This window comes from Chiloscyllium plagiosum, chromosome 40 (assembly GCF_004010195.1).
Source record: "Chiloscyllium plagiosum isolate BGI_BamShark_2017 chromosome 40, ASM401019v2, whole genome shotgun sequence".
Lineage (NCBI taxonomy): Eukaryota > Metazoa > Chordata > Chondrichthyes > Orectolobiformes > Hemiscylliidae > Chiloscyllium > Chiloscyllium plagiosum.
In genome coordinates this window covers 26397056-26413301 of record NC_057749.1, presented here as the reverse complement: position 1 = coordinate 26413301, position 16246 = coordinate 26397056, and the positions used below count along the sequence as shown (strand labels likewise).

The 16246-nt window shown below is 41.7% G+C and overlaps 1 protein-coding gene across 2 annotated transcripts in view; it reads left to right on the top strand.

Annotated features, from left to right (window-relative positions):
• LOC122542640 (circularly permutated Ras protein 1-like) overlaps window positions 1–16246 on the top strand; it is a 112579-nt gene that overhangs the window by 52661 nt on the left and 43672 nt on the right. For both annotated transcript variants that reach the window (XM_043680635.1, XM_043680633.1), the window contains exons 13-16: window positions 250–334; window positions 1108–1214; window positions 3938–4050; window positions 10841–10952. In XM_043680635.1, the coding sequence (XP_043536570.1) occupies window positions 250–334; window positions 1108–1214; window positions 3938–4050; window positions 10841–10952 (417 nt within the window). The remainder of the gene's footprint in view (window positions 1–249; window positions 335–1107; window positions 1215–3937; window positions 4051–10840; window positions 10953–16246) is intronic.

Here is a 16246-nt window from a genome sequence, read left to right as displayed (position 1 = left end):
GCTGATGATTATTCAGCTTTAAATTTTATATTCTGAGATTAAATTTTTGTGATCCAAAGTTATGAATGAATATAGGATAAAGTGAGGTGTACACTTGTTATTCGCCCATTAGTCATCACCTGATTAATGACAGAATAGGTTTGAGGGGCTAAATGACTTCTTCCTGTACACTGGTTCTTAAAACCTATGTACAGTCTTCATAATCCTGAGGAGACTTTAACTATAACCCAGTCTAATCATCACTCTTAGGGTGATCATCTCTGTACTGACTATTGAAGGTACCGACTGCAGATTACCAGAACTCGGACAACTGGCAGATAAAACTGGAGGAAAGGTGAGAAAACGATCTGTGAGGACCACCAAAGCTTGAAACACTGGAGGTTTGAGTGGGTTCTAAGTATTGCAGCCTGGAGTTCAGGACAGAGATAAAACAAAAAAAAACATTTAACCATCACATTACTGTCTGCAGAGAAAAGCCATCTAATTGAATCTCACCTTCAAGACTTTGGTTGGTAGCCTGAATGTTACAGCATTTAGTGTTTTACCCTAGTATATATTTACTGCAATAATGTTTTTGCCTGTACCACACTTTCAGGAAGTACGTACACCCCTCCCCTCTCTTCGTTCTGGTTATCTCAGAAAGAAGAGAGATTTAATCAAAGGAAAGTCAGTGCTGCCAGCTGTGTTGTCAGCTCACTATATTGTATGAGTGAAGGAAACTCCAGGGACTGCCTGGTTTCGTGTGGGAGAGGAAACCACTTCTTGGACTAATTAGAAGAATCTGTACTAATAAATACTATATAATTTATTGTATGTTACAAATAATCTGGGATTATATTGAGGGGACAGACATTATGTCAGAGACTTTGAGGAGTAGCAAATGTTAAATATCATTCGTTCATAATCATGCTGTGTTCTACTCACAAGTCCAAATGACATCATAGTACGTATTGCTTAGCATTTGTCAGCATTAACCCTTTCAGACCCTTATGCAGCATGCTGCTAAGTCTGGTGCTAGTGTTTGAGGTGTTGCAATGAAAAGGAAAAAAAAACAATGTTTAAAAATTGAGAGGTAGCTTAATTGTTTTGCTATTTTCTCATTCTCAGGTGAACATCACCAACCCAGCCAATTTATACAATGAATTTCAGCTAATTTTAGAAGATGATGTAATTGCTACAAATGTTACTGTCACCTTCATTGTTCATGACAGCCTGTAAGTTTTAGTGATAAATGTGAAGCCTTGTCACTATTTTATTCATAATGTATAGGACGTTTTCCTTGCTAACCTTTTTTGTTTTGACAAAAATGGAGGAGACTTGATAAGGTACTCCAGACCTTGGAATGGCCTGTGTTTGTAGGTTTGCATCATTAGTTATGATCTAAATTATTTGGGAGTACATTTTGGCTTAGTCTCATGTTTGGGAGCAGGGATGTTTGGGCACATTGATAAGTGTCCCTATCTCTGGATCAGAAGATCCGCTTTAGAGTTCTACCTGTCTCAGAGGTGTACCATATTGTTCCAAAGTTGATTGAAAGTAATTATGCCTGGGACTAAGGGTATGAATCCAGCTATTGATGCTAGCTATAAAGATCATTGTTAGCTGGAATTGTTGTTTCAACCTTTAGCTGACAATCTGTTACGATGCATTTGTCAAATGCTTTTTGGATGTCCATCTAAAAGATATTCATAGATACTCTCTCTGTACTTCAGTCACCTCTTTATACAGTTCAGTCTTTATGATTCCATAGTGCTTGCTTCTGGTCAGCTGAAAATGATTATGGTATTAAGACACCTTTATCCTCAGTTATAGATAATTTCCTGACAACTGATGCAAGACCGACTGGTTGATAATTGTCTGGTTTACTCCTTCATCCTTTGTTAAATATTAGAGTGATTTGTGAAATTTAGAGAACTTAAACAGATTGTAGTTGAGGCAAATATATATTATCACCGAATTCCCCTAATTTTGCCAACGGAAACTGTCTAATCCTTAAGGATTTGTCACTCCTTAATTGAAATTATTTTCTTAATTATTGTTACCTTGATTATGTTTGTTAGGTTGCGTCTTTATGCCTGATTCAATCTTCGTTTCCTTGGGGTTTCCAGAATGCTGACCTTGCCTCTCCTGTAAAGACATGTGCAACATTGTTATTTAGAGTGCCCTCCATGTTAGTAATTTAATTAATGTTATGACTATTATTAATTTTCCCAGGGCCCACCTTGTTCCCTACTTATCGCCCTTTCACAATATAGTTGTAAATTTTATTGTTGATTTTTGAGTTTCTAGTTTCTTATTCCACTTTTTTTGTAGTTTCTGCTGTTGCACCTTTCTGATTATTTGTTATATTCTCATATGATGGGATATGTGTATTTTGTTTTTGCATTTTCATATTTTTCTTTAAGTTTCATGTCTGTCACTTACATATTTGGTTAATTTTCAGTGGTCGTATTTTTAGCATATAGAGCTCTTCTCCTTGAGGGATGTAAACTATTTCTGCATCAATGTAAATTTTGTTTGAGCATCCCTCACTGTCTGCTTTCCATTTTACCCATTAACAAACATGACTGATTTACTAAGGATAATCTCTACATTGAAGTTATCCATTCTAAATCAGGTGCAGTATTTTAGTAACTATATCCATTTGTATACATTTTCTCACACCGTCATATTTGACTACTGCTTGTGCATCATTAGGTGGTTTGTTCATTCTGGCTCATTGCTAAGTCTTGTATGGAATGCTTACTTGGTCCTTCCAGGATTTAGTGCTGCAGAAAACTGTCTTGGATATGTTCAAGGAATTCACTAACTTTCTAAAGTGCTAGTCTATTTTTCTAAATCAAAGTGAAAATTAAAGTCTTCTGCAACCAGTCTGCTTTGAAGTAAAACAAAACAAAAACCACAGATGCTAGAGATCTGGAACAAACAAAAACGTTTTCCCTTCACAGATTGCTGGAGAAACTCAGCAGGACTGGCAGCATCAGTGAAGGGAAAAAATTAACACTTTAACTCCAGTGACCCTGCTTCAGAGCCATTTTGAACAAAACAGTAGCTTTGCTGCCTTCATGTACAGTCTGTCACCTCACAATTTGTCTGTGGTGACCTTCAGTTTTAATTATCAGTTTCTTCTTTTTACTCAAAAGAATCGCCTGACTACTTAACTGTTGCTATCCTTCCATTGTTGAAGTAACTTCATGCTTATTAGTCAATACGTCTTTCCTCTACCATTTTTGCTGTGGGCTCTACACTCTGTTCCGATTCCCACTGTCTTCAGCCATGTCTCAGTAGTAGCTCATAGCTCAAACTGCTGCTTCAGTTATTTCAATTTGTTCCTTATACATCTAGCAACTGTAAGAATGATTACTGGGGTGATACCTTATTCTATTCTTTTATTGTATTCAACTCAATTCAAATTCTGTTGCCCATTCAGAAATTCATAATTGGTACATGTAAAATCCTGTGGCATAGCAGCCACATGGTTTATCCTCAACAGTCCTCTCACATCTTATATGTCCCTGGATTTGCTTAATTTCAAGGCATCATTCCCACAGGCGCTGGTCTTATGGCCATCCCTACCCCAGCTGCTCCCGCTGTACCTGTGTCTCTGGCCTCATGTATGTCCTGATCACAACACATTCAGGCTGAGGACTGTCTATATTGTGGTGTGCTAGAGGCTACCCTTGGTTCTTCTGATACCACTGTGCCCCGTCTGAAGCCATTTCATCCAAAGGAAAATCAAAGGCAACATTATAAAATGCTTTCTGACCACCTAAGAATCTGTGGAGGGTTGACACTGCTGTAAATAGCCCAGTACAGGAGTCAGACTGAGTGGGGGAGACCCAGGCCAAGAATTGGACTGAGTGGGAAAGAACTTATTTCTTAATTTCTCATTTATAATTTATGCCATTCCTGACCCTAACTATTCTGTCCTGTGAAGGTACTTTAAATATGAAGATGACATGAGCAGTAAAAGTGTGAAACACATTGGAAATGTGGTTAGAGACATGGAGATCACCTTTGAATTTGGAATAAAAGAGTCAAAGCTTGAACGTGAGTATCAGTTAATTGGCTGTTCAAGGGATATTTAGAGCCATCAGCTTTGTGGCCTAGTCTAACAAGAATTGCAGTGTGCTCTGCAGAGTACCCGGTATTCCGCTTTCATCAGTGTGATGATTAGATGTGATGGATTGCAACGTCGTTGCTGCAATGAAGTGGGACAAAGTATCCTCACTGTCGAATTTATCACCTTCATTGCGCCAGCTCTGATAAGTATCATTGGTGTGAAAACCAACCAGGTTTGTTTCATTGCAGGCGCCATGTCTTTCTGCTTCATGTCTGATATCTTCTTCTCCCTGCAAGCCTGGCTGAAGAGGTCAAGCAACTGAGAAGGATGAGGATAATTTTATGTCTGTGACAGATGCTGTCTATGGTGTCTGAAGCTTTTTGATTTGCTTTATTATTGTCACATGTACCATGATACAATGAAAAGTATTATAGAGTCCTAGAGATGTATAGCACGGAAACAGACCCTTCGGTCCAACTCGTCCATGCCAACCAGATAAACCACTGTAGTCCCAGCTGTCAGCACCTGGCCAACATCTCTCCAAACCTTTCCTATTCATATACCATCCAGATGCCTTTTAAATGTTGCAATTGTACTCACCTCCACCATTTCCTCTGGCAGCTCATTCCATACACGTACTACCCTCTGAGTGAAAAGGTTGCCCCTTAGGTCTCTTTTATATCTTTCCCCCCTCACCGAAACCTATGCCCTCTAGTTCTGGACTCCCTGGTCCAGTGAAAAAACTGTCTGTTTATCCTATCCATGCCCCCTCATGATTTTATAAACCTCTATAAGGTCACCCCTCAACATCCAATGCTCCAGGGAAAACAGCCCTAGCCTATTGAACCTCTCCCTTTAGCTCAAATCCTCCAACCCTGGCAACATCCTTGTAAATCTTTTCTGAACCCTTTCAAGTTTCACAACATCTTTCTGATAGGAAGGTCTGAGGTAACCTTCTTCGCTGTCCACTACACCTCCAATTTTGGTGTCACCAGCAAACTTACTAATTATACCTCTTATGCTCACATCCAAATCATTTATATAAATGATGAAAAGAAGTGGATCCAGGACCGATCCTTGTGGCACGCCACTGGTCACAGGCTTCCAGTCTGAAAAACAGCCCTCCACCACCACCACCCTGTCTTCTACCTTTGAGCTATTTCTGTATCCAAATGGCGAGTTCTCCCTGTATTCCATGAGATCTAACCTTGCTAATCAGTCTCCCATGGGAAATCTTGTCGAACGCCTTAGTGAAGTCCGTATAGATCACATCTGCCGCTCTGCCCGCGTCAATCTTCTTTGTTACTTCTTCAAAAAACTCAATCAAGTTTGTGAGACATGATTTCCCACTCACAAAACCATGTTGACTATCCCTAATCAGTCCTTGCCTTTCCAAATACATGTACATCCTGTCCCTCAGGATTCCCTCCAATAACTTGCCCACCACCAAGGTCAGGCTCACCGGTCTATAGTTCCCTGGCTTGTCCTTATCACCTTTCTTATCGTTTTGTGTGCTTTCCAAGCAAATCATACTTGGGTAGGTACATCAGGAGAATAGAACAAAATGCAGAGTATAGTGTTGCAGCTAGAGAGAAAAATCAACTTCAATATTTGAGAGGTTCATTCAAAATTCTGATAATTGCAAAGAAGGAGCTGTTCTTGGATCTATTGGTGCATGTTTTCAAATTTTTCTTTCTTCTCCCTGACCGGAAGAGGGTGAAAAAATATATAACTAGGGTGGAAGGAGTCTTTGATTATGTTGGCTGCTTTCCCAAGGCAGCAGGAATGTAGACAGAATCAATGGAAGGAAGACTGGCTTGTTTTATGACAGGGCTGCTTTCACAACTCTCTGACATTTCTTGTAGAGTAGTTACTGTGCCAAGATGTATTTTTGGATAAGTTTGTTTCTTTCAGAATTGAACTATCAAATGTATGCACTTTCAGAACTCAAAAGCACATATTTTCAAATCTTTCAGCGACTGAGCCAACGCCTTTGAACATTTCTAGACAACAAGACCACCTATTTATATTATTTCAGGGCACAAACCAAGACATTTACACACCTTTCTGAGCTTGAACTAACAGGATGCAGCATTGATTAAGCAGGATACATCACATAAGATATTACTTGCTCCTGTGGAATATATAAGTAATGTCAACGATATGAGGATGTGAGGAGAGATGCATGTAAACAGAGTATCTTTACTATGTGATAACAGGAGAGCCATATTACCTACTGCATAATGACTGGTATCCATGGTCATCTGCCTGCAATGTTGAAAGAGAGATGGCAAAATCAGATGTAATTTGTTACAGTTAAATAAAGATAATTATGAGGGCATGAGAGAGGAACTGATGAAAATAGACTGGAAGCAGAGCCTAGCAGGGAAGACAGTAGAGCAAAAATGGCAGGAGTTTGTGGGTAAAATTGAGGACACTGTGCAGATGTTCAAGATCAAATATGAAGGTAGGCTAGCCAGTAATATTAGAAATGATAGTAAAAGTTTCTTTCAATACATAAGAAACAAATGACAGGCAAGAGTACACATTGGGCCACTTCAAACTGATGCTGGAAGCCTAGTGATGGGAGATAAGGAAATAGCAGGAGAACTTAATAGGTACTTTGCATCAGTCTTTACAGTGGAAAACATGAGTAATATCCCAACAATTAAAGGGAGTCAGGGGCTGAGTTGAGTATGGTTGCCATTACAAAAGAGAAAGTGCTAGAAAAGCTAAAAAGTCTTAAAATTGATAAATCTCCTGGCCCTGATGGGTTACATCCTAGAGTTCTGAGGGAGGTGGCTGAGGAAATAGCGGAGGCGTTGGTTGAGATCTTTCAAAAGTCACTGGAGTCAGGGAAAGTCCCGGATGATTGGAAGATCGCTGTTGTAACCCCCTTATTCAAGAAAGGATCAAGGCAAAAGATGGAAAATTATAAGCCAATTAGCCTAACCTCGGTTGTTGGTAAAATTCTAAAATCTATCATTAAGGATGAGGTTTCTAAATTCTTGGAAGAGCAGGGTCGGATTAGAACAAGTCAGTATGGATTTAATAAGGGGAGGTCGTGCCTGACAAACCTGTTGGAGTTCTTTGAAGAGGTGACAAGTAGGTTAGACCTGGGAAACCCAGTAGTGGTGTATCTAGACTTCCAAATGGCCTTTGATAAGTTGCCACACGGGAGGTTGCTGAGCAAGGTGAGGGCCCATGGTGTTCGAGGTGAGCTACTGGTATGGATTGAGAATTGGCTGTCTGACAGAAGGTAGAGAGTTGGGATAAAAGGTTGTTTTTCGGAATGGCAGCCGGTGACAAGCGATGTCCCGCAGGGTTCAGTGTTGGGGCCGCAGCTGTTCACATTATATATTAATGATCTGGATGAAGGGACTGGGGGCATTCTAGCGAAGTTTGCCAATGATACAAAGTTGGGTGGACAAGCAAGTAGTACAGAGGAAGTGGGGAGGCTGCAGAAGGATCTAGACAGTTTGGAGGAGTGGTCCAGGAAATGGCTGATGGAATTCAATGTGAGCAAATGCGAGCAAACCCACTTTGGAAAAAAGAATACAAGCATGGACTACTTTCTAAACGGTGAGAAAATTCGTAAAGCCAAAGTACAGAGGGATCTGGGAGTGCTAGTTGAGAATTCTCGAAAGGTAAACATCCAGGTTGAGTCCATGATTAAGAAAGCGAATGCAATGTTGTCAATTATCTCAAGAGGGTTGGAATATAAAAGCACCGTTGTGCTACTGAGACTTTATAAAGCTCTGGTTAGGCCCCATTTGGAGTACTGTGTATAGTTTTGGTCCCCACACCTCAGGAAGGACATACTGGCACTGAAGCGTGTCCAGCGGAGATTCACACGGATGATCCCTGAAATGACAGGTCTAACATATGAGGAACGGCTGAGGATACTGGGATTGTATTCATTGGAGTTCAGAGAGTGGTGGGCCTGTGGAATTCATTGCTGCAGAGTGCAGTGGAGGCTGGGACGCTAAATGTCTTCAAGGCAGAGATTGATAAATTCTTGATGTCACAAGGAATTAAGGGCTACGGGGAGAATTTACCCCCTCTAATTCTAAGCGGGTAAGTGGAGTTGAAATGCCCATCAGCCATGATTGAATGGCGGAGTGGACTCGATGGACTGAATGGCCATACTTCCGCTCCTATGTCTTATGGTCTTATGTTCTTTCCTTGTCTCTTTGCCTGTGCAGTTAAAGACAGTTCTCAAGTTTAATGGAACAGGCAAGCAAATAACATTTCTGTTCACCTCCTGACACCTCAAAATCTATCCGCCATCTAAAAGGCACAAGTCAAGGAGTGTGATGGAATACTCCCTACTTGTCTGGATGAGTGCAACTCAAGAAGCTTGACACCATCCAGGACAAAGCAGCCCGTTTGATTGACACCACACCAACAAATATTCAATCCCTCCACCACTGATGCTCAGTAGCAGCAGTGTGTACTATCTACAAGATGCACTGCAGAAATTCACCAAAGATCCTCAGACAGCATCTTCCAAGCCCACGACCACTTCCATCTAGAAGGACAAGGGGAGCAGGTACTTGGGAACACCATCACTTTCAAGTTTCCCTCCAAGCCACTCACCACCCTGACTTGGAAATATTCCACCGTTCCTTCACAGTCGTCGGGTCAAAATCCTGGAATTCCCTCCCTACCGGCATTATGGGTCAACCCACAGCAAGTGGACTGCAGCGATTCAAGAAGGCAGCTCACCCTCACCTCTCAAGGACAAATAAGGATGGTTTATCAGTGCTGGCCAGCCAGTGATGCCCAAGTTTCACAAATGAATAAAAAGAAATAAAAAATGAATAAAGAATATCAGTCAGATTCCTGGGAATGCCGTCATCTAGTGACTGCTGCATCTTATAGAAAAGCAGATGAATCGATCACATTTGACATCTCAGCAAAGACTGCAGTAAGATGGGGATCTCCGTGTTATGGGGTGTTAACATTCTCAGCATCACAATGTAAGTCTTGGTAACCAAATTGCTTTTCAAGCTCTGATTTTTTTATTAACAGCTGAAGGGTTTCAACAGAGTGCAGGTGACATTGGGCAAAGCAACTTTGCTCATCAACAAAGAGTCACAGCAGGGAAATAGACTGTTCAGCCCAACCAGTCCATGCTGACCATAATCCCAAATGACAATAGTCATTTTAAAAAATTCATTGGTGAGATGTTGGAAATTGAAAGCATGGGAAGAAAATGGCTGTGACCACACTCAGAATGGGCAGGGCAAGTGAGGCCTTTTTAAAGGGAATGATATTACACACAGCCACACATTGGACCTGTAGATCCCAAATCCCTGGCCTTCTGATATATTGGCTTGCTGTGTTTGCTACACATCTCTTTCAAAGCAACACCTTTTGGACATAGCAACCAGGGAAAGAACAGGAATGTTGTAGAATGAGTGGTCATTGGTTTCAGGAGGGACTGATATTCCTCGATACACCTTGTTCCTCTTACTTTGAGATGCTGCAGCAGCCTCTCAACACAGACATTGATCCATGATTCATCTGGTAGAGATATGAAATGAGGCATAAGACTATAAGATATTGGAGCAGAATAAGGCCATTCAGCCCATCAAATCTGTTTTGCCATTCAATCATGACTGATTTGTTTCTCAACCCCATTCTTCTGTTGTCTTGTATCCTGTGACGCTTGATCTCCTTACTAATCAAGAACTTATCTAGGACATTCAATGACTTAGCCTCCACAGCCCTCTGCCACAATGATTTCCACCGATTCACCATTCTCTGGCTGAAGAAATTCTTCATTGCCTCAGTTCTGCAGGCTTGTCCTTTTCACGGAGGTTGTGCCCTCGAATCCCAGAATCTCCTACTAATGGAAACATGTTCTCCTGTACTGCACTATACAGATTCCTGAATGATCACCACCAATGCCTTTGTAATCTTCTCAACTGTGACCTTCGGAACTCTGGGGTGTAGTCCATCTGATCAGGGAAAATGGTGGCACTTACCCTGGCAGAAAATGGTGGCACTCACCCTGGTCATTGACTTTGTGCCTCTGCTGCCCATTCCTTGGCACAATTGAGATGGCATGGGTCTGAGTGGTGAACTCAGATTAGACTAGGATCTAGTGTCATGGCTTCCTCTGCCAGTTCTCTGGGAAGAGGGCACCCCTCATTTGCAACATCACATCCCTCAGCATCTCCAGGTCCCTGTCAGAGAATTGTGGCACCATCTTCCTCTTCTCCCGTGAACGAGAAGGGCAGGTCTGGAATGTGGGTGCTCATCTGAGTGTCAGGGTTGCTGGCCTGTTGGTGGATACCTGGTGAGTGGTAGGTTGTTTTGGGGATGGTGCATGGTAAGATGGCTCTAGCATTGAATGTGTGGGACACCATGAGGTCAGGCAAGTTGATAATGAGATGTGTTTGGTATGAGATGGCAAGAAATCTTGGTCGAGCTTGCAGTGGAAAACCCTCCAAAAAAATTTGTTGCTGCTTGCAAAAGTAACATTCAGCCAAACAATACTATATAAGAAGATCCTCTGGCATGTAACACTTCTGTGAAATGACTAAGGTGCAATGATAAAACACTGAACTCATTCAGAAATAATAAATCTTACCATTTAGCCAGAAACAGTTTGCAGCAAATTGAACCACTAAACTCAGTTTGATCTAAGTTCATTTGATTAACAACTAATGTCTGAATTTTAATTGAAATAAAGACAACACACAAAAGCCAATGAGATGTTTCTGATATGTTAGAATTTGCAGGATTTCAATTATCTTTCCTCTTCAGAAATTCAAGAGAAGACAGCTCTTCCCTTTCAAGTTCAAATTGGCTTCAGGCTCCCTGATGGTCAATGTGTCTACAGAATTATCACTCAGGAGCAGCCGACAACGAAACACAGGTAACCAGGCTTTAAAATAAAACAAAGAACTGCAGATGTTGGAGATCTGATACAAAAATAAAAATTACTGGTGAAATTCAGCAGGTCTGGCAGCATTTATGGGAAGAATGTAGAGTTAATGTTTCAAGTCTGATGACTGTTTATCAGATGCTGCCAAATCTGCTGAGTTTCGCCAGTGAATTCTGTGTCTGCCATTTGGGACTGTCCAGAAGAGCTAATTTTCCATTTTATTATTTATTTAGCAAATACAATCCCCAAAACATGAAGAACGGTAGGACCCTGGGAAGCTTTGACGATCTGATGGACCTTGGTGTGCATGTCCACTGGTCCTTTGAAAAGTAGTGGGACAGGTAGATAAAGTGATTAAAAAGGTGTATGGGATATTTGTCTTTATTAGCTGAAGCATAGCGTCTAAGAGCAGGGAGATGATGCTGGAACTATATAAAACACTGGTTAGACCACGGTTACAGTATTGTGTGTGGTTCTAGAATCCATATTATAGGAAGAATGTGATGGCGCTGAAGAAGATGCGGAGATTTAGAATTTTAATCATGAAGGGAGATCAGATAAACTGGGATTTATAGAATCCCCACCATGTGGAAGCAGGGTGTTTGACCCATTAAGTCTACACCGACCCTCCGAAGAGCATCCCATCCCTCCCCATCTGTGTAACCCTGCATTTCCAGTGGTTAATCCATCTAGCCTGCACAACCCTGGATACTATTGGGTAATTTAGCATGGTCAATCCACCCAACCTGCACATCTCTGGATTTTGGGTTGTTTTCCTTGGAGCAGAGAGTATTAAGTGAGGGCCAGGACTGAGATGCATAGACAAAGAAACATTTCCTCTTGGTGGGGGGTAAATGACTGGAAGCATAGATTTAAGCTAAGGGACAGGAGATTTAGGGGGGATGTGAGTGAAGTTTTTTAACCCAGAGGATGTTGGGAATCTGGAACTCACTTTATGTAAGGGTGGTAGGGCAGAAACCCTCATAACATTTAAGAAGTATTTAGATGTGCACTTGCAATGTCAGGACATACAAATCTATGGGCTAGGTGATGGAAAGTGGGATTAGAATAGTTAAGTGAATAAGAAAAAAGAACTGGAGATGCTGGATTTGAAGCAAACAAAAACAGAAGTTGCTGGAGAAACTCAGAAGGTCTGGCAGCATGTGTAAAGAGAGTACAGAGTTAACATTTTGATTCCACTCATGGTTGTTCTTCAGCACTGCTGCAGTTTCTGCTTTTAGAGTAGCTTGGTGGTTGTTTGGTGGTGCAGACTCAGTGGGCTGATGGGCCTTTTTCCTGTGTGGTAGATCTCTATAACTCTAAAACCAAGCAGTAGTTTCATTTGCTGAGTTTAAGATGATAAATCCATTACTTGGTCTGTCGATGTGACACAGGAATATGCAGCACTGTTTGTACCTCACCACAAGTGCATCAGGTACTGAGGCTGCTTTGATGGGAGTTTGTTGCACAGATTTTGCTACTGCTCTATGTGCTTTACATCACAATACATCACTCAGTTTCTCTGTATTGAACTTTATCTACCACCTATATGCCCACTCCAATGACTTGTCAACGTCTTTTGGAATTCTGCACTGTGCTTTTCCAAGTTTTGTGTCATCTGTAGTCTTTGCAGTTGTCCCCATATGCCAAGATCCAAATCATTTATATATCCAGCTAAAGCAAAACCCCTGCAGAACTCCACAACAAACCTTCCTCCAGCCTGAAAAATATCCATTGACTGTTACTCTCTGTTTCCTATCACTCAGCCAGTTTTGTAATCATGTTGCTCTTGTCCATTTTATACCAAGACTTTTAACTTCCTTCGCAAGTCTATTGTGTGGCACTTAACCAAATTTCTAATGCAAGTCCAGGTACAACATTCAACAAGTAAAGGAAACATTATTTTTCCTTTTGAAATCCATGCTCCACTCCTTAATTTACACACAATTTGTTTTTACAGAATTTGCCATGTTCCAGTACACTGCAACACTGGCAACTACCTGACAATGTGGAAAGTTTAGATTAGATTAGATTAGATTACATTACATTACAGTGTGGAAACAGGCCCTTCGGCCCCATGTTCCAGTACACTGCAACACTGGCAACTACCTGACAATGTGGAAAGTTGCACAGATATATTCTGTGCATAAAAAGCAGAACATATCCAAGCCAATCAATGACCATCCCATTCATCTATCCTCCATCATCAATAAAGTACCCACGCAGACACGGGGAGAATGTGCAAACTCCACACAGTTAGTCGCCTGAGGCTAACCACTGTGCCACCGTGCATAAAAAGCAGAACATATCCAAGCCAATCAATGACCATCCCATTCATCTATCCTCCATCATCAATAAAGTGATGGAAGGTGTCATCAACAGTGCTGTCAAGCAGCACCTGCTCAGTAATAACCTGCTCAGTGATGCCCAGTTTGGGTTCTGCCAGGGCCCCTCAGCTCCTGACCTCATTACAGCCTTGGTTCAAATCTGGACAAAGAGCTGAATTCCGCAGGGGAGTTGAGAGAAATTGCCCTGATAAAGGCCGCATTTAACCAAGGGTGGCATCAAGAGCCCCCAACAAACTGGTTGGAGTCATACTTGGTAACATGGAAAATAGTTGTGGTTGTTGGAGGTCAGTCATCACAGCTCCAGGGCACTTTGCATTAATTCCTCTGGGGAGTGTGCTTGGCCCAACCATCTTTAGCTGCTCCATCATAAGATCAGAAGTGATGATGTTCACTGATGACTACTTTCTGATTGCTGTACATGGATTTGCATAAGGGATTTGATGTGGCACGGTGGCTCAGTGGTTAGCACTGCTGCCTCACCACGCCAGGGTTTGATTCTTTGGGCGACTGTATATGTGGCATTTGCACATTCTCCCTGTGTCTGTGTGGGATTCCTTCAGGTGCTCCGGTTTCCTCGCACAGTGCAAAGTTGTGCAGGCTAGGTGGATTGGCCATGCTAAATAGCGTCCAGGGATTTGAAAGCTAGGTGAATTAATCATGGAAACGCAGAGTTACAGGGATAGGGTGGTTGGGGGAGCGTGGTCTGGGTCTGAGTGGGATGCTCTTTGCAAGGACAGTGTTAACTCAATGGGCTGAATGGCTTGCTTCAATATTGTAGGAATTCTACGACCACATAATGTTCAGCACCATTAACAACTCCTCATATTGATGCAGTCCATTTCTAAATGTAGAAAATCCTGAAGAATGTCCAGGTTTGGTATGACAAGTGGCAAGAAATATTCATGGCACTATCAACATCCTGTGAGTTTAGATTGACCAGAATCTCAATTAGATTCTCCACATAAATAGAGTGACTACAAGAGCACATCTTTGGCTAGGAGCCCTGCAGCAAGTAATTCACTTCCTGATTTCCCAAAGTCTGTCCACTATCTACAAGGCACAAATCAGGAATGTGATGGAATACTCCCCACTTGTTTGGATGGATGCAGCTCCAAAAACACTCAAGCTTGACACCATCCAGGAACAAAAAACCCTTTATTGGCATCACATTCACAAGCATTCATTCACTTCACATTGTAACAGCATGTATACCATCATTAAAATGTACTGCAGAAATTTACTAAGGCTCCTTAGCATCTACCAAACCATGACAACTTCCGTTTAGATGGACAAAGGGAGCAAGTACATGGGAACACCACCCTGTGCAAGTTTCCCTTCAAGCCACTTATCACCTTTACTTGGAAATATATTGTTGTTCCTTCACTGTCACTGAGTTAAAAATCTTAGAACTCCCTTCCCTAACAGCATTATGGGTGTACTTACAACAAATGAACTATAGCAGCTCAAGAAGGCAGCTCATTGCCACCTTCTCAAGAGAAAGGAAGAACAGGCAATAAATGCTGGACAAGCCACTGATGCCCATAGGCCAGATAAATGAACTAATAACAAGGTCATGGGCAGCAGATGCCTGGGAGTCCTGCCACCTGTGCATTCCCATTCCAGCTGTTTCAGAGATGGAGTCTGGGTAATCTAAGATGGAGGACGGGAAAAATTTCTGGCTGTAACAGCTGCTTCTTTATTGAGGTATTTTAGGTGTTAGAGGCGATTTCCTCAAATTTCAGGAGCAGCAATTACTGTTTTATATGATGTTGCATTGTTTTGGAACTTTGGGGAAAAAAAGTAAAAACAACTGCAGTTTTAAAAGGGAGAAGAACAAACAAAGGAAGCACATATGGTGAGGTAAGTGCAGGAGAGAGAGAGAGAGAAACTGACACAGCAGTGAACCTGCACAGTTACTGTCTTTTACTGTTTGAATTCATGTATCGCTGGATATCGGGGTGCGTCTGGGAAAATTAACAAACAGTGAAATTCACAACTGATCTTGGAGAACTGTTTGGGTGAGGTTCACAGCACAGAAGCAGATAAGTGTATTGTTTTTGAGTGACCTACAGAAAGTCTGCAGTACTGCGTAGAGTGGGTTCTTTCTTGATTATATGTTTTTTGAGATATGGCTCTTGATTAAACTTAAAATATAAGCCATAACTATTGATTTAACCTGGAGCAATGTTTTTAGAGGAATAACACGGTGTTATTTTCTGGGTCTATAGATTGTGAAGAAGCAAAACTGGCCTTTAGTAGATATGCGCTTCTTGTCAGATGTGGGAGTTCAAAGAGAGTTTAAGGGTTACTTGCAGATTATATCTGCAATAAATGCTGTTGGTTCTGAATCTTATCAGATCGAATGGATTGGTTGGAGAGACAGTTGGAAGTGATGCAGAATTTGCAACAGCAACAGTATGTGATGGATGGCAGTTATAGGAAGGGGGGGGGGAAGTCTCAGATACAGTCAGATAGATGGGTTAACTCCAGGAAAGGTAAGAGGTAGGCAGCTAGTGCAGCAGCCTTCTGTGGCTATACCCATTTCAAACAGGTATGATGTTTTGGAAAATAAAGGGGGTGATGGATTCTCAGGGGAACGTAGCACGAACAGCCAAGTTTCTGGTATTGAGACTGGCTCTAATGCAACGAGGGGTACGTCAGGTTCCAAGAGATCAATTGTGTTAGGGGACTCTCCAGTCCGAGGCACAGACAGACATTTCTGTGGCCAGCAGCGAAAAAACAGAATGGTGTGTTGCTTTCCTAGTGCCAGAATCAAGGATGTCTCAGAGAGGGTGCAGAATGTTCTCACGGGGGAGAGGGGCCAGCAGGAGGTCATTGTCCACATTGGAACCAACGACATAGGAAGGGTGATTACATAGAGTTAGGCAGAAATTTAAAAATGAGGTCCTCAAGAGTAGTAATATCTGGATTACTCCC